The sequence below is a fragment of the Lissotriton helveticus genome, chromosome 6 (assembly GCF_964261635.1).
Source record: "Lissotriton helveticus chromosome 6, aLisHel1.1, whole genome shotgun sequence".
Lineage (NCBI taxonomy): Eukaryota > Metazoa > Chordata > Amphibia > Caudata > Salamandridae > Lissotriton > Lissotriton helveticus.
Genome location: NC_136067.1, coordinates 1,105,213,824 through 1,105,236,035, shown reverse-complemented (window position 1 = coordinate 1,105,236,035; position 22,212 = coordinate 1,105,213,824). Strand labels below are relative to the sequence as shown.

General features: G+C 42.1%; 1 protein-coding gene across 1 annotated transcript in view; it reads right to left on the bottom strand.

Moving 5' to 3' along the window:
* Window positions 1-22,212, bottom strand: part of ACOXL (acyl-CoA oxidase like) — a 969,051-nt gene that overhangs the window by 337,928 nt on the left and 608,911 nt on the right. Inside the window, exons 11-13 of the mRNA XM_078648763.1 lie at window positions 13,929-14,045; window positions 12,410-12,563; window positions 9,075-9,164 (exon numbers count right to left, since the gene is read on the bottom strand). Of these exons, the coding sequence (XP_078504889.1) occupies window positions 9,075-9,164; window positions 12,410-12,563; window positions 13,929-14,045 (361 nt within the window). The remainder of the gene's footprint in view (window positions 1-9,074; window positions 9,165-12,409; window positions 12,564-13,928; window positions 14,046-22,212) is intronic.

Genomic DNA, 22,212 nt, shown 5'->3' with positions numbered 1-22,212 from the left:
CACCATCCTGTCATCTACATAAGGGAGTTTAACGAGTGGTTGGTTTTCACCACCACTTCAAGATGAAGGGTAATCATCTACTCAGGGATATGCTCCAGTTGGGTGCCTGGATGGTCCGTCTGGCCTGATGCTAACCTGACGGTGTCAATCTTTCACCCTAACCTCAGGTTCCTGAAGTTCCGATGGAAGAATCAGGTGTATGAATTCAAGACCTTATTCCTCGGTCTGTCATCTGCCTCCTGGTGCTTCACAAAGTTTTTCAGACTGGTCATATATTCTTGGTCGAGGGGAGCTCGACTGAATGTCTACCTACATGAAATTCCTGGTCATGGATGAATGCTCACTTCTTCTTAGACAATATTTTGACATGGCAGTAAACCAGTTATAGAGTCTAGAGTTCATTGAACACTAAGAAGTTGATTCTTGCTTGATCCTAGAAGCCGTTCTGGCAGTGGCAGGTGGCAGCCAATGGGGGGACGGCATTGGGTGGGCGGTTGGCATTTAGGGGTTTGAAAAAATAAATAAATAAATAAACACCTACCTTTAAAACGAAAGCCGTCTCTCCGTCATGTTGCCTCTTTTCTTGGGAGGTCCGAACCAGGAACCACCCAGGCTCCCCATAGCCAATCACAACACTGCAATGCAGCATTGTAATCCGCATGAGTGCTGTAGTTCGGCGCTCAGTCAGGGGTAGGGAGCCTGTGCATGTTTCTCACCAGGCTGTGCATTACAGCCTGGTGGGAAAGATGGAAAGTGCGCATGACTATTTGGCTGGCCCAAGATGGTCAGACAAGCAGTCCTGCACACTTGAGGGTGCAAACCACTCCTCCCCCTGTGACCCCAGCCACGCCCGCCATAACCCAGCCCCATGGCAAAGAATAATAAAATGAAAATAATGAGGTTATTATAGTTTCATATAAAAAAATCTGCTCTACAAGCAGTGGGGCAATGCTCATCCGCCTTAGTGGAGGAACCGCCCCTGCGTTCCGGTGACCGTGCAACTAACACAATCAAAGAGTGCAAAAATGAAGAGGGAGCGGAGAGAAACACTCCATATGTTGATGTTCTGGCTTCGACAAATCGCTTAACTAGTGTGGCTATTGACATCTTCCGTCCATGTGATCTTCTCTATCAGGTCATGCAGCACATTAAGGAATTGCATCTCAGAAGGAGATGCACATATTCAGAGTAAGTAACCCTGACAAACAAGGCTATGAAGGAGTTGCAATAGTGGCTCCAGCACATGGAAACCTAGAATGGCATTGCTATAATCAGATCAACCCCAAATCTGGTGATAAAGTCAGATGCCAGCAGATCAGGCTGGAGAAGCCAGATGTAGAGATTTATCTACTAGGGGAAGCTGGACAGAAGACAAATTGGCACTTCACATTCACTGCCTAGAGCTTTGAGGTGAAATGTTGGACAAACGAACAAACGACAAGGTGAAATGCTGTGTGCTGCTGAAAATGGACAACGCCCGGTTGAGAATGCTCACAGTGGTAGCCAAGGACTTCAGGGAACAAGGAAGCAGTGACAGTAGAATATCTTCCAGGTTGCCAGAGCACCACAGTGGATTGACACTCCAGAATTCGAGTGCTTGGAGGTTCATCACAAGGTAGATATTTGAGGGATCTCATACCCTTTATCTGGAGATCCACCCATGAAGTGTTGTATATGATGAAAAAACGCTAGTTATTAATTAAAAGTATTGGGTCTTGGAGGATGGCAGCTGAGTTTACAGGAAGAAAGACAGCGAAAGGCTAGAGAATCTGAATTACAGACAAGGATTATGGACCTTGATTGAGTGTTTGTAGTACTAGTGTTTACTAGTGGTTCTTGGAAAGTGTAGCTGTTTACTTTGGGCTGCTATTTACGATACAGTGAAAAATGTAGGCATAAACCTCGCCTCTGCGTCCTTAGTAAAAGTGAAAACTTTTGTTCATATCAACTAGGACATTTTATGTCCACAATCCAAAGCTAAAATACAGCCAAAGCAGAAGGTAACAAGGAGATGCCTTACATGCTTCAAAAATACTAGAATGCATAAGGGATTTCACAACCATTATCCAGGAAAATCTGACCCACATTTTTATGTATTGATTAATTGAAATCTCATGTACTGTGGAAGTAATAAAATACTTCTAGTGTTAGGATGAACATTAAGCTATCATATTAGTAACAACTGGTATTTCCTGCCAATGACTTTCCTCCATTTTATGATTTCCTCTGAAATCTTTTTTTTCATCATCTGAGGAGATCTCATTGATCCAAACTATTTGAACCATATTTCCCCTGAGTAGTTTTCAACACAGTGACCAGGTCATTAACTAGTACGTCATACATTATAGATTATCGCTTGAAATCCAGGAAAGGTAAAATCACACTTACCATGGATTTTGACTAAAGGATTACACTGAGCACATTTATTGTATTCTACTGGTTGCACCTCCAACTGTGAAAAACGACCTTAAACTTCAAATTGAAGTGAAGCCTGTCAGTTTATTCAACAATATCTGAAACGCCATTTAAATTTCTCAACTATCCTATTCAAGCACATTTTAGGTTTACCCTGCCAACAGCAAGACATCTAAAAGTATAAACTACAAGGGACAGAACGTGAAAGGTATGGTAGATAGAATTACAGTTCCAATACATTTGAAGTTTTGTTCTTTTTCTTGTCCTCACCACTAGCCGACATGCAATTATATAGTCAATGTTCCAAGCAATTCACATAAATAAGAGGCAATATACAAGTACTGAGGTCTCAATATACAATTAGGTCTCATTTTCTGTGACAATATTATAGAAGAGTGCTGAGAACCCATCTGGACCTGGCGATCTGAGAAGTTTAAGCCGCGAAATTGCAGTGACCACCTCCTCAATCCGTATTCGGTCGTCCAAGGTTTTTGCCTAGTCCGGGGTGATCATGGACATTTAAAAAAAAAAAAAAAAAAAAAAAACCACACTCTGTAAGTAAGATGTCATTTCGCGTCCGGTTGGGGTGTCCCTTGCATATAGAGTCTCACAGAACTCCCGAAAGGTCTGTGCTATCTCCTGGTCACTAGCGACTTCCTCCCCTCCCCATTTCTTAAGCGAATGTACTTTTGTGTATTGCCGTTGGGGCCGGAGTTTACATACTAGTAAATGCCCCGTCCTATCCCCCCAATGTAATAGGAGTGTTTTAGTATAATCGCTGCATACTCTGCCCTATCTAGGTCTATCCCCGTTACCTGTGCCCTTGCTGCTTTTAGCTGTCTCCATACTCTGGGCGCCCCAGTCAGGCTATGCACTCGTTCCAACTCTCAAACCGGCATAGCTAACTGCGTGCATAGTTCTTTGTGTTCTTGTTCGCCGCAGCAGTTATGTCTATTAGTTCCCCTCTTACTACCACCTTCATAGCTTCCAAAAGTTTAGTGATGGATACCCCAGGGGAGTCGTTAATGTCTAAATAGTCTTTGATGCATTTGGTGAGTTATTGTGTCACCACCTTTTTATGGAGCATATATTCTTTGAGTCTCCAACATCCTGCCCTCTTCTGTTGTGGTGGTAACTGTAGCTTAATAGTCACTGCCTCATGGTCTGAGAGAGCCGCGGGCTCTATGTCAACGTCATTCACCACTTTGCTAATTTCTGTTATTCCTAAAAAATAGTCAAGTCGAGCGTAGGACCTAAGGGCATGCGAGAAGAATGAATATTGCGATGTATGGGGATGAGCCTCCCTCCATAAGTCTACCGAACCTATTTCATGTAGCCGTTTCTTCCCCCCGTTTGATATCTCCCCCTTTTGATTAAAGCTAGTATTATACCTATCTTTAGCCTTATATAGAACCAGATTCAAGTCCCCTCCAACCAACATCATGCATGTTTGCGTAACCAGGACCTCCACAATTACCTCTCTCAGGAAACCTTCCTGCCCTGTATTGGGGCATATATTGATCCCAGCACCATGGTTTGGTCCCCAAACTGAATTGTGTATGCAAGTAGTCTCCCTTTTATTTCTGCCACTTTGTCTTTCACCTCCCCTTTACAGTGTTTGGCGATCAGAATGGCAATTCCTGGTTTCTTTTCTGCTCCTGAGGAGAAGAACGGCTGGAGGAACGCCCTCCAGTGCAGCCGATGCCAATCTTTGGGCAGTAGGTGCATCTCCTGCAGGAGACACACATCCACCTCTGAGTTTTCTGAATAGGAGATAATCGCTTGTCTTTTGATGGGGTTGTTAAGCCCCTTTACATTTAGTGTAAGGACTTTCACTACATCCCGTGACATTACAAGTGACTTCCCCCAGTGCTCATCAGGGCCCAAATTCTTGCCCCTTTTCTCCGCTCATCACCCTCTGCTTCCTCATGTTCCTTGTTAACATTTGTGAATACCTTGAGCCTCACAACCTCTGAATACCGGTTCCCCCTCCTTCCCTAACCCCAACTAGAACAAAAGTGAACATGTCCCAAAATAGCCCAGGACCCGTAGGACTAGTCTGTGTACCCTTGGTAAACCAGTTTGTAGGGTGCATACTGTGGCCAACAATCTCCCCCCCGCTCCCCTGAACACCGCCCGCCGCCCGCCCCACATAGCTATATGCACTTATCTGACCCCTGAAGCAGTTCCAATGCCATCTTTGGAGCAGAACTCATTGGATAATGATTCCATAAAAGCCTGTCTCTCTTGTGCGATCATCTCCGGATCTGGTTTTAACGCTTTATCCAAAAGTCTGCCTCCCTGAACATGTCTCCACCGCTCTCTTTGTGACGTTTTATCCCCACTCTCGGAGTCTTCCTGTTGGGGATTCTTGATACCTAGGATTCAACATGCTTCCTGTAGTGACCTAATCTGATGCAGCATGCCTTCCCATCTGAAGATAAGTCTAAAGGGGTGCCCCAATGAATATGTGATGCCTTGGTTCCGCAGGTGTGTCGTGACCTGAAGTCTCATTGTTTCTGCAGTGTATTCGTAGCCAGATCCTGGTATAAAGCAATGGTGCGCCCCTGAAATGACAGTGGTTGACTATCGCGCGCCATCCATAATATTTGTTCTTTCAACTGAAAGTATGGTAAGTATGCCAGTATACCGGGGGAGGGGCCGGGGTTCTTCTTTGCAGACCTAATTTCATAGTCCTGGGGCACCTGTAGGATGCTTCTATTCTGTAACAATATTCAAGAATTTTGGTACTGCAAAAAATTAAATGAATATAATGTTTACTCCAAGCATCAAATCCACAATATAACCAGATATTGAATTGTTTAGCCAACTCACTTATTAGATTGTTGGGGTCTCTCTGGCCTACTTTGTCTGCATACATCCCAAGCTTAAATCTTGGAAGAATATCTCTTCATGGGTATAGGAAATGTGATTATTTGTTGAAGGGGATGCCAACCCACTTCAAAGAATAATCACAATCCTTGTCAGAGTGAACCACCAAAGTCATTAAATAAACCTGGGTTTAATTAACCTTCCGGTAGATTGGAACAAAAGCAGTCAGGCTTAACTTAGGGACAATGTGAAAAATATTCATGCATCACACAAACAGTAATAAAGTGAAAAGACGACACAAGAAAACTCCAAAGTAATTTAGAAAAATAGAGAATATTTTAGTAAATAAAATGGAACTAAAACAACAAGAATCTAATCAGTAAAATCACAGTTATGAATTTTTAAAATGTAAGTATCAAGGTAGTGCCAACTGAGGGAATATAGTCATGCCCAACGGAAACAAAGTCACAAGCTCAGGCCAACCACAATGGAGCGTAGGGCAGATACAGGACCAGGTTTGTCCCACTGGAAGTTTTAACTTATGACTTTGATGCAAGGACTGTGAGGCGCAACTCAGCAGGGCTCTGTATTGCCCTGCGTCACTCTGACACAGGGAAGATTTCCATCAGGGCTGCACTGCTTTACGGGGTGTTGCATCACATCCAGTGAAGCCTTCGGCGAGGAGCGGCAAGGCACATCTCTGCGTTGTGCTCTGTTGGATCCCTGAGCCATTCATTTGGGAGCTACATGGCTCTGCATTATACTGTGCCAGATCCAGTGAAGCCTTCGATGAGAAGTGCAACAGCTCACATCTGTGGGGTCTGCGTCATGCTGTGCTGGATCCAGTGAGACCTTCAGTTAAGTAGGGGGTGGCACACTCTGACTCCAGCCACAGATCCCTGACCTTGAGTACAAGACTTGGGGGTCAGGACTCATTCCCACAGAGAGCAGTAGCGGGAACCAAGTCGGTTCCAGTTGGTCTTGTCAGCAGGAAAGCAGTAAAGGCCTCTGGAAGCTTGTTGTATCCCTACAGCTCAAACAGGTCGGCTAACTGACCCTTGGAGGCACCTCTGGAGTCCTGGGTTCCAGGCAAGCATGCCTAGTTAACCTTCAGGCTTCAGATAGCAGGGCAGTGCTTATTCTTGAGTCTTCACAGGTATAGGAATATTCTGATTTCAGGTTCTGGGGATACTACTTCTATGCCCAGTGCCATCTTATGGGTGGGGGTCAGTGGTTAATTTGTAATAAAATAAGTGTCGAGGTTCACATTAGGACGCAGGTTGCAACAACTCATTTCTCCCGTTAGGGGGCACCTAAAACAGAACCAACTACTAACCATGAAAGTAGGGAGAGGATGTGGTGTAATGGCCGACTTTGGAGCTAGGGAACCAGCTCGAGTCTTGGGTCATATCACTTAATCATCCCCTCTCTACCAGAAATAAATGTGTCCTTAACAAGTGCTCATGAAAAGCACCAGCGATGATGATCAGGTGCCGGTGTTGAGCACCGGAAACCACCAGCTCAAATTAAGCACGCGGAGTGATCCCCTGCGATATCCACAGTCTGTGACCTTGTGCCAATTTATTTACCAACCAAGGTAAACCGCGACTATTGACAATGACGCTTTCCCTATTAATTGGTGGTTTAAGCATCTTGTTTTAGATAATGCCAAAGTTACCGCTCCCCGGGCCAGCTCTCAGCTCCAATCGCTCGATTTGACCAATCGGATATACTCTTAATTATTAAATGTACGATGACAGTTTTGATCTACTCCTAAAAATAACTGTCCCTACCTATCTAAGAATCTCCCCATGCAGGTAGTACCAAATGGTTACGCTTGCCTAGGATTCAAAATTACCGTAACGCTACACTCTCTGGTTTAGCTATGTGTGCTTGTATTGGTCTTGATTACATAATATGAGGTATATCCCACTACCAATAATTATAACTCTTCTCTATTTTATATGTCTGTCCTGATGAAGACCCCACAGCAAGGGCACGACTAATCCCTGCGAACATTTGAGGGTTGAAATGTCAACAATAACTTGTTTGGTCTTCAACTTCACGCCACTATCTTTACATTTATTGTATTATGTGAAGTATGATATCTTTTGATTTAAGCTTGGAACCAATGGTCCTTTGTTTTGTATATAACTTGCCAATACTGTTTTGTTAACAGGCTGATTTTACTGTCACTAATTCCCTTCCATCACAATATCCTCACCCGATCACCTGCCCTTCCCTCCCTGGGGCACTGTTCAACCGTTTAAAATTATTGATCAGTTGTCTAGTATATTCAGTATACCTAGTCCCATTGTGAATAAAACAAGGTGGATGCATTTATTGGTTGTGTAAATAATTTTTTGAATTGTTCACATTACATCACACTTAGGCTGGGACCCCTTCCTCTTAGTACTCATATAACCCAGGTCCCAGTGACTATGTTTGGGTAAAACCCCCCATTTATACACCAAATTAAGCACTAGTCGGGGTCACAATTTTGTCTAACTCTAAAACTGGTTCTAGTCAGTTCCTCTCTTTCCCCTGGGTTGGCTCCAGCCTGACTATTGAAAAAAAGAGCAGGCAGGCCCAGGTGTGAGCTGCATCTGCAAATAAAAGGGTGGGCTTCTTCTGAAGTCAAAGGAGGCTGAGTACAGCCCCCAGGCTACCCTTTGAAATACAATCAGGGCAGGGCAGGGGCACAGCTCTTCTCCAGCCTTCCTGTCAGGGAGGTCCACACCTCCCCACGCCCAGGTCCGTTGTACACTGTCTGGGGGCAATATATATCACACCAAAATCGGTGGCAGGTCGAAATGGCAGGTTAAACTGCACAACAGGCTACAATACCAGGCTTGTCAACATGTTTGCAGTTCTACTTTAATGGGTGGCATAATAAGTGCTGCAGTCCACTTTTAGCACTTAGTTTTGCATCACTCCTAGTAATCTGGACCTTAGAGAATGAGCAATAAAACTGATTTTCCTGGAGAAACGGAAACCCCCGAATTGTTTTCCTAGCCGCTCATACGCATTACCGTTAATTTAGTAATTACAAAATATTTGATACTGTCATTGCCAAAAGATGATCATTTATTTGGGTCACTGCAATTTACTTCAGTGCTGTTACAACCCTTTTAACAAATGTGGCCAATGGAATGGTCTGCATTTTTCATGACGGAGGTTACAGCCTCTAACCTGTAGTTCATATCATGTGCCACAAGCTCCATTTAGATTATGGTACTGATCAATTTAAAAGTTTTGTGCGTAACGAATTTAAACTGATGTGATCTTTTTTTATGCTGAGCCACATAATAGAAGAAAAAACAATAAAATTGGGGATTACAGAGAACAATGCAAGACCTGAATGACTTGTAGACTACAGTGAATAATTGCATAGTGAAAACAAAAACCTAAAGTTTTCACTTTTTGCTACATATTCAGTTTTCAAATGAAACCCAGTGTTTGCAAAGACAAAATGACCAGCTTATATAAAGCAAATTAATAATTCGTTTTTTTTTCTCGATTAGTTGCTATATAAATATAGAAAGATTGCTTTAGGAGCAGAGTACAAAGAGACTTCTTTTTAGTGATTTTGCAGAGAATGTAAAGCTGAAAAAGTTATCTCAATCCTAACCTAAAATTTGTAAGAAACATTGTCTTCAAAATATGTTGTTACAAATAATTTCAGCATATCTCAATTATTTTACAATTTAAATTAAAAATAATCTACATCAAGTTTTCTTCGCACGAAGAAAATCTTAGAAAATATCCTCATTTCATCAACTTCAGAGCACATTGTTATATTTAAAGAGTGTAAATTGTACATATACCTGCAACATTACAACATTATCCCCTTCAAACGTCACAAACACATCTGAATCGCACTTCAAGCCTGGGATCCGATTTTCCATCATATAGCCCTGCAAAAAAAGTAAAAAACACAATTGACTTCACAAGAAATTTCGTAACACTATAAAAAAAAATGCCAGTCAGATAAACGTAAAGCTGAGTGTGAGGCAAACTACGTTCACAATCATGTCCATGTTGTGGATGAAGTGTATATATATGTTTTGGACATATTTGCCTTTTTGTATCCACATTGTAGGCAATCCAATTTTTTATTTTGTGTTTAGAGTATCATGTACTGGATTTTACATTCAATGTAAACACTTGAATAAAGAAAATTGAGATGAAGTTGATATACATTGCAAAACAAGAAACAATGGCAAAAGAAACAACAGACTGAATTTTAACTAGGTGCATTCGAAACCTATTTGAGCATGCAAGCTATTTAATGATCTAACCCACCCAACATTCTAATTCTTCTGAAAAAACAATGAAAATCGACAGGTAACAGGTGACAGGCATTTCCACCAACACTCAAAGTCTTATCATTCACTCACTAAACTAAATTGTCCTCAATGCCTCTATCTGACTTCTGGCCTAATTGGTGAATGTGCTACTAAATAAAAACTGCTCAAATTTGTTCAGAGATATTTATTTACAGTCTTAGTAAATAACTTGGGGACCCCCAAGCTCATTGACGGATGTGATTTAAACATTAGAACATATTAAAGATATCAACATTGGAGAACTATAGTTGAGGTAACTAATTGCCTACAGCTAGTAAAGTGTTGTTAGTTTGGTTTGGAAATAAGTCGCTTCAAGGTGTCTGGCATCATTTATATCTTCATAAATGTATCTTCTTATGGACAGATTCAATGTGTCTGACAACATTTTATCTGCACACAAATGTTTTCATATAACAATATATCTACAACACAAATGTATCAATTTTCATAAAACATCTATATATACTAAAATACTGTATCTAAAATAGAGCTTATTAAACGTTATAGTTGACTGAAAAGATAAAAAGCAAAGAAAGCCTACAAACCATTTCACTATGTCTGCCTTTAACAATTTATAACCCCTGAATACTTGGAAGGCATGGCTGAAAAATTAATTTAAAGGTTCATGTTATCAATAATCGCATTTCTTACTGGGTGTACGAAGAAGGGGAATGTGACATGTTTTTTCAGTTGCTAGATTAATTCATCCATGTTTGTAATATAATTGCAGAGAATTTACACTCTCAAGTTAGAAGGCAAGGACTTCAAGTATTACCAGGGGAGCCTGAAGAATGCAGTTGTGTGAGGAAGCGAACCCCAAAAGGTCAACATGCTGATGGCTGAACTTGGAGGAATTAGGACCAGAACAGTGGTACTTGACCAGTTTCTTCCACATTAGCGAAGATGACTGAGAGAGACGCTCACTAGCCAAGACCTTTCCCCTCTGTACCTTAATATGTCCTTGGCCTTTCTCTACCGTAGGAACGTTCTAGAGGAGCATAGGCACCAAGGAAAGAATCAAGGGCACCAGGCAGGGCCACAACCAACGACTATCAAATCAATATCAGAGCACAGACGTCTATACCAGGAAGGCAAGTTGTCCTTTCAAAGCCCACATCATTGGAATGAAACAGTATCCCTTGTTCTGTTTACCCAGACAGGATCACAGGAGGCATGAAAAGTGGGTACCCCATGCTCATACCTCACAATATTCTTTAGCTGGGCAACATTCTCTGAATTTGGTTTAGGAATCTTTTAAAATTGAAAAAAATGTGAGGGCACGCTTGTTCGGAGCCAAAAATCTTAATTAACAATCATTGGGTAATCGTGCATTTTGATGAAAAAACACTGTCAAGTGGCTATCAGAAGTAGCTAAAATAAACATCCTTAATAATGCCACATGGCCTTACATATCACTATGATACAAAAACGTATTAATATAATCCTAAAAATATTATTTCAAAAGTTAAAGAGCAACTTATCAGATAGCAGCACTAATTTGAAATGTTTAGGCCTCTGCCAGTGCTTTACTCCATCCGACTGATAGTGAAGAATTAGCCTATCTCACAGATTTGCTTACAGCAGAAGGGAACAGCTGCCTTCTTTCCCCTATTTACCTGTGAGCCAGAAACAGAGGTTCCAACAGCTGTATCACATCCCTCCTCATCTGGTTCCTGCAGTGCCTAAGTCACTCACAGCCTTGCAGTCCCAAATAAGCTCTTGGTCTGTGTCTCAGTGTGCAACATTTTACTATCATTTTTGATAATCATCAGAAATTGATGGGAGTAGTTACTGGCAAGACTTGAGACTGTGCCAAGATCCAGAGGAACTCGAGCCTCATACAGCATTAGCAAGAAGACAAGAGTTTCTGTTGCTTCGACGTCCCTATCCAGTCTCAAAACTCCTCTGTGGCCTTGGAAACATTGGTCTTGGAACCATGGTTCCTTGCAGCACTGTGGGAAAGAGAAACAATTCTTCGACCATAGTGCCGCGCCCACTTGAGTTTTAATAGGAAGCTGATTGATGCCTTTGTTGGTTTGTTCATCCAATTGGTTGGTATATACTTACAGATTCTTATCTCTGAGAAACCAACAGTAATAAATTAACCTTACCATATACTCCCTTTCTGTTGTCATTAAGATTCATCCTCAGGGTACACCTGTTATCCTCAATCATGAACAAGTTCAGAATAATCCCATAAATTACATACTTAATTGCTTGTCAACATGGATGAGGCACAATCATTCAAAATACTACTACATAATACTGATGCTCAGCATTTGTTTAGGATTTATGCGTCACATTGCACAATTGAGAAGAAGAAGAAGAAATAACTTTATTTGGATATAAAATATCCATAAAAGTACACATCAAAAAATACAGTGCAAATTATTATAAAAGAGCAAGACATAAAAACAGTTGATAGATAAAACCTCCAAGTTGCATTAGAGGACTTCAGTAGCATACATATGTTAAAAAGAGGCAAGATATGCACAACAACAATGTCAACAATGGCATTTAGACGGAAAAAGTTTGCACAATGATTGCTACTTTCTAATTGGCACAATATTAATCATCCGTTGCTATTTAACTCGTTGGATAAGATACAAAATGTATGGTCTCTTGAAACAAACTTAAGAATTGTAGTGTTCATCTGTCCAGCTGCAGTTTATTTAACAGATGCAGCCAAGTGCTTTTTTATTTTGCACTTGAACTAATATGTACAGCCTCAAATCATACACAATATTTCCTATTATGAGTCAATCACATTCTTCTTTTAGGTTCCCAGATCTTTAAATGTCTCTTGTACTCACCATCCCTCCAGTGCACTCCCTGCAATCCTGCAAACAGGCCAGATTCTCCCAAGTACTGTATGCCTTTAACCCGGCAACCAAAGCTTGCAGTGGTCGATTGTTGACAAGATCCCGGCTGTGATAGACATCCTCATCAAGAATCTCACCAGCATATCTGCAAAGGAACAAACAAAGACGAAGTACAGAAAATAAAATACTTAAGATTACTAAGGATATCACTAGCTATGAGGAAACAAGGTTTGATGATACATGAAATAAAGAACTGAATTTAATAAAAATGTATTACAAAAAAATATATATTTTTTTTCGTTTGTGTGTTTTTTAAATCATTAAAATACAGTTGGCATGGGTTTCTGACATGAATTGAAAGTGCAAGTGACAAACCTCAGTAAAATATATAGCATACAATACTAGCAGAAAAGTAAATCGAAACAACTTAAGTGAACGAGGAAATCCCAATAGTTGTCTGCTTGACAGAAAAATCATTAGGGTGGGAACTAAATAATTTAACTCAAGAAAGTAAACGGAAGGTGATTTCTGATACACCTGTCCACTATTCAAACATGTACTCAAAGGAAAGGAAATCACTATGAAATCATGCACTGGCAATTACTGAATCCTTACATATATTTTTATAGTTGGCCCTGTTAAAACAGTACATGCAAAAAAAGTGATCTGGTGGAAACCATCCTACGCAGCCATCCAATTATTTTTACCTAAACCAAAACAGATAATTAAACCTTTCTGCAATTCTAACTGTTTTAAAAACCAACAGAGAAACTCAGGCAGGGATAGAGAATACTCAAGGAGAATCATTCCGAGGGTTGAAAAAAGATCATAGCACACCGACCCCGACCAGCTACTTCAGAGCGGAGCACGGGAACCAGGTAATAAACTCATATGTGTCACTACCTATAGCCCCTTGTCTAATAAAGTTAGAAAATTGATTAATACACATTGGAAGTTCCTGAACACAGGATCACTCAGTCTAGAAAAAGTCTATGTTCTCTTTCAGAAGGGCAAAGAGTATAAAAGACCTATTTGTACGCACTAAACCTAGAAACCAAGACGAAGTTCCAAGACCAAGTACTTTATGGGACACGCCTATAGTTCCGTGTCATTTCCTCTGTGGCCAGTGTGATGTGCATCCCCTTACAAATAACGTAAAGAGAATTGATTTCGGCCTCCCAACGCCATGGAACATCATAGCAATTGGTTTCTTTCGGGGGTTTTTTCAGAATAGTTTATTAAATTCTTTAGTTAACAGATAGACAATACAAAACATATGTTAAATAAAATACCCCATATGAAGATATGACAATTATCAACATCAATAAACTTATAACAGGTACTGGGGGTTACAGGATTTGAAATATGGCAACAGCAGCAAACTAAAAAGATGAGGTTCGACACTACTAAATGTACAGATTACTTTGAAAAAAATCATTTTATAGTTTACAGAAATGCACAGAAAGATTGGTGTCAAATATTTGAAATACAAGTCTATTAAGCACCCGACCTGCTTGTGAAAGTGAGAGCTAGAGCTGTTGCAAGATGTGGCATAAGGCGCAGATACTGTGTCTGGTGATCGATAATCTTTACTTCTTCCTGGTTCCTCGGCCCGAATTGTCTTCGGCTGGGAAAAAATATTGACAATTAGTATTTGTTTAATCATTCTCTTTGCTTCTTAATGCATATAGTGTTTTTTACATACACACCCTTTTACAATGTCTTCTCGGAGGAAATGTATTTAGTTTCTTCATTACATTTCTGACACCAAGCTTAAATTTAAATTGACATCAAGACTATTACTGTAGCTCTAACTATCAGACATCCCATTCACTGAGATTAAATACACTCATTTCAAACTATATGAAGCTTATTCACCTCAGTTCTCTGGACCTAACCATCTCAACTAAACCCCCCACCTCCACGCTCCCAGAGAGTAGCGCTACCCATCTTGGCTTTTCAATTAATTGGGTTTTATATTACCCATTTCTGTGAGGCCACTGAATCCACAGATATTTTACCACTACCTGGTAGGACTCGCCATTCTGCGGTTCTGACATTTTCCTGCTGGGCTCCAGGCTAAGGGGCTGCTTTAGCACTGGATGGGCAGCCATGGCCCTCCATTCTAGACAGGGCCTCCTGCAGTGTGGTACTGCCATGCTAGCATGAACATTTCCCAGGGCTGATTTTGTTTTCCAGTCTGGCTTTCTTGGTCTATGAATCTGGATGCCCAGTAGTCCACAAATAACAGAAGTAAGTAGATCTTTAGGTGTGTAACCATAGATCATCCTTTTGAGCTTCTCACACAGTTACTCTGACAATCCTCAGAGTAACTGCCTATAGGCAATGAGCATAAAACCAACATGAACAATATACTGTAAGACATATAGAACTTCAATAAAACAATTTACTTCACAACCCAGTCTATATAGATCGATGAAACTGTACCAACAGTGTGAACATCTACAGGCACCCTAAAGTAGGATGCATATTAGACTGTATACAACTAGCAGTATTGTCGTAGAGCTCTGGACCAATGCCAGAGCAGATCTGCAAAAACAGAGGGTGCTTTGAAAATGAAGGACATGCCACCCAAGAGCATACCAGAGTGGGAGTAGGTTGAGCTGGGGAAGACCCAAGAAGATGAACCTTATGAAGTTTCTCACACTCTGCAAATTCATTATGAAAAATACATTTTACAGTTATCTACAATAGTATTCACTCAACACAGCTTGTATTTCATTATCAATATAAGCTGTTTCAGAAAATGAAGATGCTTCTTCTCTTTTCTTTAGGGCTCGATATTGGGAAAAGCCGAGTTTAAGCCAGACAAATCCAAAATTTACATAGCTGCCTTATATCATTGTTTCCAAGCATGAAGAATAAAAATTCACAATTATCTTTCTCTTTACTGTGTGATTTAAAATTGCACTGCAAAGCATTCTTGTTTCTCCCACATAAATTGCCTATCAAGGCTGTACTGCCTAATTTGAAAATATCGGGCTAAACAACAGTTTATTTACACGCAACCATTGACATGGTGGTGTGCTGACCCTTGTAGGCCACCATCATTATGATTGTGGCCAATAGCAATGAGTTGCAAATTGCGACCTACCTGATTAATATTAATCCGGCAGGTCGTTCCGAAACCCTCTATGATTCGATGTTTTGTAAACTGAGCAATCTGAATATCAGTCAGTTCGCTAAATCAGAACAGATTCACAGAAGGTGTGAGCACAATTTTATACCACATGGTGTGAATTAATTCTTAGTAAATGAAACCCTACATTTAGCGAAGCGGAAGTGTACATAAAAGTAAAAATATACTAGCTGCAACATAATTTCTTCGCCAACCAGAAAGAATGATATATGTGTAGAAAATGCAGCATGGGAGATACCACTTTACACTTTATTTTCAAGGAAAGTAGCTAGGAAGTCACTGTTAAAACATTAAGGGATTGGGAAACTTTTGAATTTGTCATTGGGATTTAATTCAGCCTTTGGACAAAAACTCCATGCAAAGCCTTTAGGTGATGTTTAGGTCTCATCTACTGCTATCTAATGGGTGTAATGCAGACCCTTGTAGCCCCTGCGGAGCAGGGGATCCAACCGTCCATAGGCCCCCCACTGAAGAATAGCCCAATGAATTTATTTGACATAAGGTAGTCTAAAGGGCACCTCAACACATTCTGCAGGGACCCCCCCCCATCATTTTGTATTATGTCACTGCTGTCATAAGTCTTACAGTTTACAGTGCCAATACTTAGCGTGTGCTTTGGGTCAGCCCACTGCTTATCACTGGTTGGCTTTCTTGTCAATCTCATTTGCTTGCTTCCTAGTCAATCGCTTCCTTTCACCTTCATCTGTTTATCCTGTCCCTAAGTAAAGCTTATTTAACATCCAATTGATAGGGTGAACTGTCTCTTTCCATGGCTGATATCAGGTGACTACAGCACTCCTTGGAAGTCGTGTGTTTTCTTGCTCTCTGCACTGTGCGCTGTTTTCTACTTCACATCTCTGCCCCCTAAATATGCTCTTCGTCTTGATCTACAATCTCTCAATTCTATCCATTGCTTTCCCGCGCCTCACCGTCCCCCACTTTCATGCACTTTTTATATTTTTATTCAAGAAAAATACATGCAAACGTCATCATGCTGCAGCTGGCCAATTTGCCTTTTTTCCCATTTTTACTGACACCGTTCAGCACTGGGAACAAGCACTGGCAACAAGCATCAACTAACATAAAATATCAGCTAACCCCTTTCAAAGGCAAGACCCAATGTCTTCGCCAATGCTCTTGCTGCTTTTTGACTGGATGTTTTTCCAATGATCTGACGTTGTCAGATGCGTTTACGCGAGTTTGACAATTTCATGAGGTACACATAACTAGGGGTGGGTGTAGTTCGCGAAGTAGCGCTACGCGTAGCTACGTGAAGTGCACTTCGCACTACGCGAGCTACACGTAGCACTACGCGAACTGCGTAGTGGCATGTTCGGACTGTGTAAGATGTCGTTTTCAATGATTGCACAGTGCGGACAAGCATCCGGCACTGTGCAATCATTGAAAACGGCATCTTGCACAGTGCGAGCTGTACTTTGCTGCCACTCGAGTAGATTTTTACTCGAGCTGCAGCTTTCTCAACGCGGACTGGTAGTTTCTCATTGCGAATAGTCGCAAGCATGTGCAACCACTCGCAATGAGAAACCTGACCTCCCCGCGTTCAGAATCTCGCTGGGAGGTTTATTTTTCAAGCTCGCGATCAGCAGCTTGATGATGCTGATCGCGAACAAGGAAAAATTCTTGCGAGGATGTCATTTTGCTTGCTCGCAAACTTGACTTTGAGGAACACGAGCAAGCAAGCAAAAAATGACCGCTGCGCTACGCTACGCATGTTTGCACTGTGCTACGTGCAGTTCGCATAGTGCGAAGTTGCGCAAACTTCGCAAATTACGCGAACGTAGCGTAGTGCTTTGTCCAGGGTTACACATAACTCAATTAAAGTACAGCAGCCCCAACCACTCACTCAAACCTCACAATGCATCCACTGGCAGCTGTGGACAGAAACGAAATGCAAATGTTCGTTTTGCTGCTCCTGACACAACGCAAGACACAGGGCCTGCTGGAAATCTTTGGAACTGCTTGAGCTCAGGTTAGCTCACACTTCCCATGTCTTCTCGCTGTTCACCCAAGACACTTTACTGACTCTCACCCAACTTCCAATTATGGCCTGTATTACTACAGCCCAATACACCATGAGGGCCGATAAAAAATTATGGTGAGAACACAGAAAAACATGGTGAGGGCATATATAATTTCAGTGTTACACACAGAAGGCAGCCATGTTTCACACTTGAACCATCATCAAAATTAGACCGCTCATAAAAACAAAATCTCACAATACTCTACGTGTCCATCTTTGATGTCCTGGTTTGCTACACAGAAGTCAAGGAATTCGAGGACACTGCAGGTAGTTTGTACATGAATTGCTTCAGAGAGAGCATTACGTGAAATAAGTTTTGCCTCAAAAAGTTGACACGAGCAGCAGATCGATTCACCGCTTCAAAGAAATAATAGCAAAAACTTCTCAGATTCTTTGATAGAAGTAGAAACTGATAAGCATAATTTTAGTGATCTTGCATACACCGTTTTACATTAAGATGTTGGAAGGATTGATCAAAACCATTGGCATTGTACTTCTGGGCAGTTTGAATCAGGCTGGACAGCTGTTACATAACCAAGAAGCCGATCAATCCTTTTCATGGTTCTGTGACATCAATAACCAGTGCACTCTCCCCTTTCCAACTGTAGCTCTACAACCCCAATCAGTGATTGGGGTTGGGGGTCTGAGATCTGCCCCCCCCGAGCACTGATGCAGTCCCATTGGCATGTTTTACTTTCACTTTAGTGTAATGACTTCAGTGCACCCTCTGCACACTAAAGACAAAAAAATACTCAGCCTGCCCAGAAAGCTCTTCTCAAGTAGCCAGACTTTAAAAATTAATAAAGGAATCTCTTCACCAGAGGAGCCTTTATATGCCTCCCTAGTGTTTATCAATGGCCGACAGAGGTAGTGGTGGTGTTGCTATTGAATGACACCCGCACGCAAAGGGTTAAAGAGACCAAAGTTATAAACAATGCAAGAAACATTTCTTCTATGGGCTAATGCAGTGGGTCTTAACCTGTGGTCCGGGGACCCCAAGGGTCACCAATGGTACTCGGGAGCTGGGGAGGGCAGGGGCCGCGACAGCACAGAAAATTAAACAGTACTCACACTAATAAATTGCATGTTAATAAAGAACCAAAATGTAAAATTTGCAACTGGAGATGACAAATTAAGTTGGCGTTCTCAGGTTGATTCTAGGGAACAGGGCACATACATCACATAGAATATAGCATGGACGATGGATGGCCTCAGTTAATATTCGAAAAGCCCCAAACGCCCTTTTACAATTTTGATTTTTTTATATTTGTTTGTACATTTTTATAAACTATTACATCGTGTGTGAATTTGTTTGATGAATGTTTCTGTATTTTTGTGTATTGCTTTGAGGTAAATATCATTGAAATTCCTTAAGCCGGGGTCCCTGGCTTTCAGAAATGAATGTGTGGGGGCGGCTAGAATTTGAATAAAGATTCCGTGGGAGTCCCTGGATTCCGGTCATGATTAAGTCAAAGTCAAACGTTTAAGAACCACTGGACTAATAGATCCAGAAATAACTATTGTATGGTTTGTACAATTAATAAAAGTTTAACTCCTGGGTGTCACCTCGCACCTTTCAACGGAAAAAAGTCAGAAATGTGATCCTGTGGGTATTCTAACAAACTAAGCAACTAATTCCCGCGCACACAGATTTAAGTATCAACAAGTTAAATACTAATATATCAAATTCACGAAGACAAAAATCCAACGTTGATTCTTTAAGTTTTGATGTGTCACTCCTTTTATTTAGATGGTCACACCAATGGAAATTGACAGCCAGCCGACACGTGTTTCGTTATAGGTCTATACAATCAAGGACACTATAACTCTTCAGGGCTCAATGGCTGAATCTTTATCTTTTAAGGCCCACATCCGGTGATAATTCCAACCCGGCAGGGTAATCTATTAGTAGACGGAGACGACAAATTGATGCCTTAAGTTTCAAATCGCCATGTATATAGAGGACGTTAGTGCCATCCAAACAGTAATTGTATAATGGTCCAACTCATATATTTAGACAAAATTTCGTCCCAAAACACCACATGGGTACGTGTGGTTTCCAAATTCTTGGTAGAATCACCCTCGTAGTAACCGTCGGGGACGGCGTCCTCTATATACATGGCGATTTTGAAACTTAAGGCATTGGTCATGACTACAAAACATAAAAAGTGGCTGTGTTAACTTTTATTTTGGCGGATCCGCTCTGTTATGTGTCCCGAGCGTAGATGACATACGACACCGAAACTCTGGCAAATAAATACAGTTTGTTTCTAAATGGGAGGCAGCAGCCCGCTTTCTTCCCTGCACGCATGGAAGTAGCCCGAGGTGTGAGGGTGGATTCCTGGTGTGCAAATACCCACCCTGAATTGTACTGACAAATTACCGTTTTTCCCTAAGGAGGGTAGCTGGTGCATTTTACAGCATCGTTTCCCAAAGCATGTGGCTAAAATACATGTTCAAACTTGCTATCTACATAATTTGACATGATTTCCTGTTATTTTGCAAACTTTGTAGAGAATCTAGTATCTGACCTGCTTCCCATTTAATTAAATGTGTCTAATTCTGACTCATTCATGTGCAATACAAGCCATATCAAAAAATTCTACATGAATAAAGTTGAGTGGGAAAAATACGCTATAACTTACATTTATACACACACACACTCCCACACACACACACACACGCGCACACATACACACATGTTAAGGACCAACTTCTGACTTCCATTAATTGCTTATTTACTATTATAACTCCACCTCTTTCCAAACCTCATGAAGTTTATACAGTGGACCCAAGTAAATGCATATAGATTGATTTATTTGAAAATCACACACTGTATAATGAACTGAATAGACGACAGATTTTGAAGATCATTCCCTAAACTACCCTATGCCCTCGCACTTCTACACACGCGCACACACACACATGCGCACACCCACACACTAGCAGTTCCTCAGTGTACATACGAGTGTCAGTGTCTCCTCTGTGCCCCTGCTACTCTGTGCTGCACTGCAGTCTCTGCACTGTCCTATGCACTCGGCCATTTCTTATACAGCTTGGGTCTGGTAGAGGGTCCAAGATTCAGTGAGTCCGAGTCAAGTTTGCAGTATGTCCTGGCATCTGCAATGGGGCAGGCAAGTGACTTCAGAAGAGAATGGACACAATGTATTTCCTGAACCTAGTATTCGGTGTCAGCACGAGGCATGTGGGGACACGAGCCCTGAACATGCCTTCACAAGCGAGCGCTGCGAGCCAGAGATGCAGGCTCAGAGGCGCTCGGCAGGTGCACAGTGATCAGCAGGTGCCCCGACCTGCACGTGCTCCAAATACACCGCTCAGAATCAGGTATATTTACTAAAATATGACCATTGTTGACAGTAAACCCATAACCCAACTGAGCGCATGCAGTCACTAATCGACTGCACTGGATGCCATCTAAGGCTCACACATGTGTGGTTGTCCCCTAGTCAGTTCACCAATCCTGGTGGGGGTGGTGCAGAGGGGGGAGGGCTGGAGACAGAAATGGTCTGTTCCTGTTTTCTAAGGGTCGCGTCATGCGAGTGTGTGGTGCTAGTGCTACGTGAGAGTTGCATTAGTGTCACCTCTGAGTCACACCGCTAACTCATATGGGTGATCCATTCAGAGGTGCCTGTTGTCAAATTTGGCCTCAGTTTTCTCTAGAATGATGTCCCAGTGTGTGTATCTGATTCCCGTTCCTCCCTCTGCCCGAGGAGCTGACAAGGCACCTATTCTAATTCTGCCACGGTCCAACGGAGCAAGTCTTACAGCCATTCCCTTGTAATCTGTGCTAATGCTGCCTTCCTACCTCTTGACCAGCACCACTGCTCGTCGTTTAAAAAATCTGCAAAGAGGTTTAGGTTTCTTTTCTTGTTGTGCTTAGCAATGCCCAGTACACATATTTGCCGAAATCACTGACACATGTGCGGCCCTGGCAACTTTCGGCAGAGAAATGATTAAAGTCCCTATTAGCAGCCACTGGATACACATATTCTTCAGGGCCCCACCGCGGCCCCTCCGCGCCCCCCCCCTTCACTCGACTGACTCTCCCTCATGTCATATGCACACACACACACGGCTGCCTGCACCTACTATTCGAATCGATTCTTCTTTGACTTCTGTGTCAGTCTATCTCGATTGACGATTTTGACTACTCTCTAAGTGCAGGACGGCGGACGTCTGCTGTGCTGCTGCTCCCTGTGTGCACGACTGCACGTGGCGAGTGGCGACCAGCGGCGACGACTTGAGACGAGAGCCCCCGCCCCCACACTAGATCATGGCGCGCGCATCCAGACTCCAGAATGGCCAATCACTGCATGGCTTCACATGCTGAAGTCACACAGTGATTGGCCATGAGCCTGAGCCTCAGCCAGTGTGCCACCCACGCGCGGCATCCAATAATGGATTGCCAGCCCTTCGGCGCGGTGGACCAGCCAATCCTGGCGCTGCGTGCAGCGCCAGGATTGGCTAGGGGGGCACACTGACTCCTCGCCCTGGCGCCTTTCCATACCACGGGGCCCGGCTACAGCAGCACCCGGCCCCTTCATTCCTGTGAGCATCTACTCTAACGCGCAT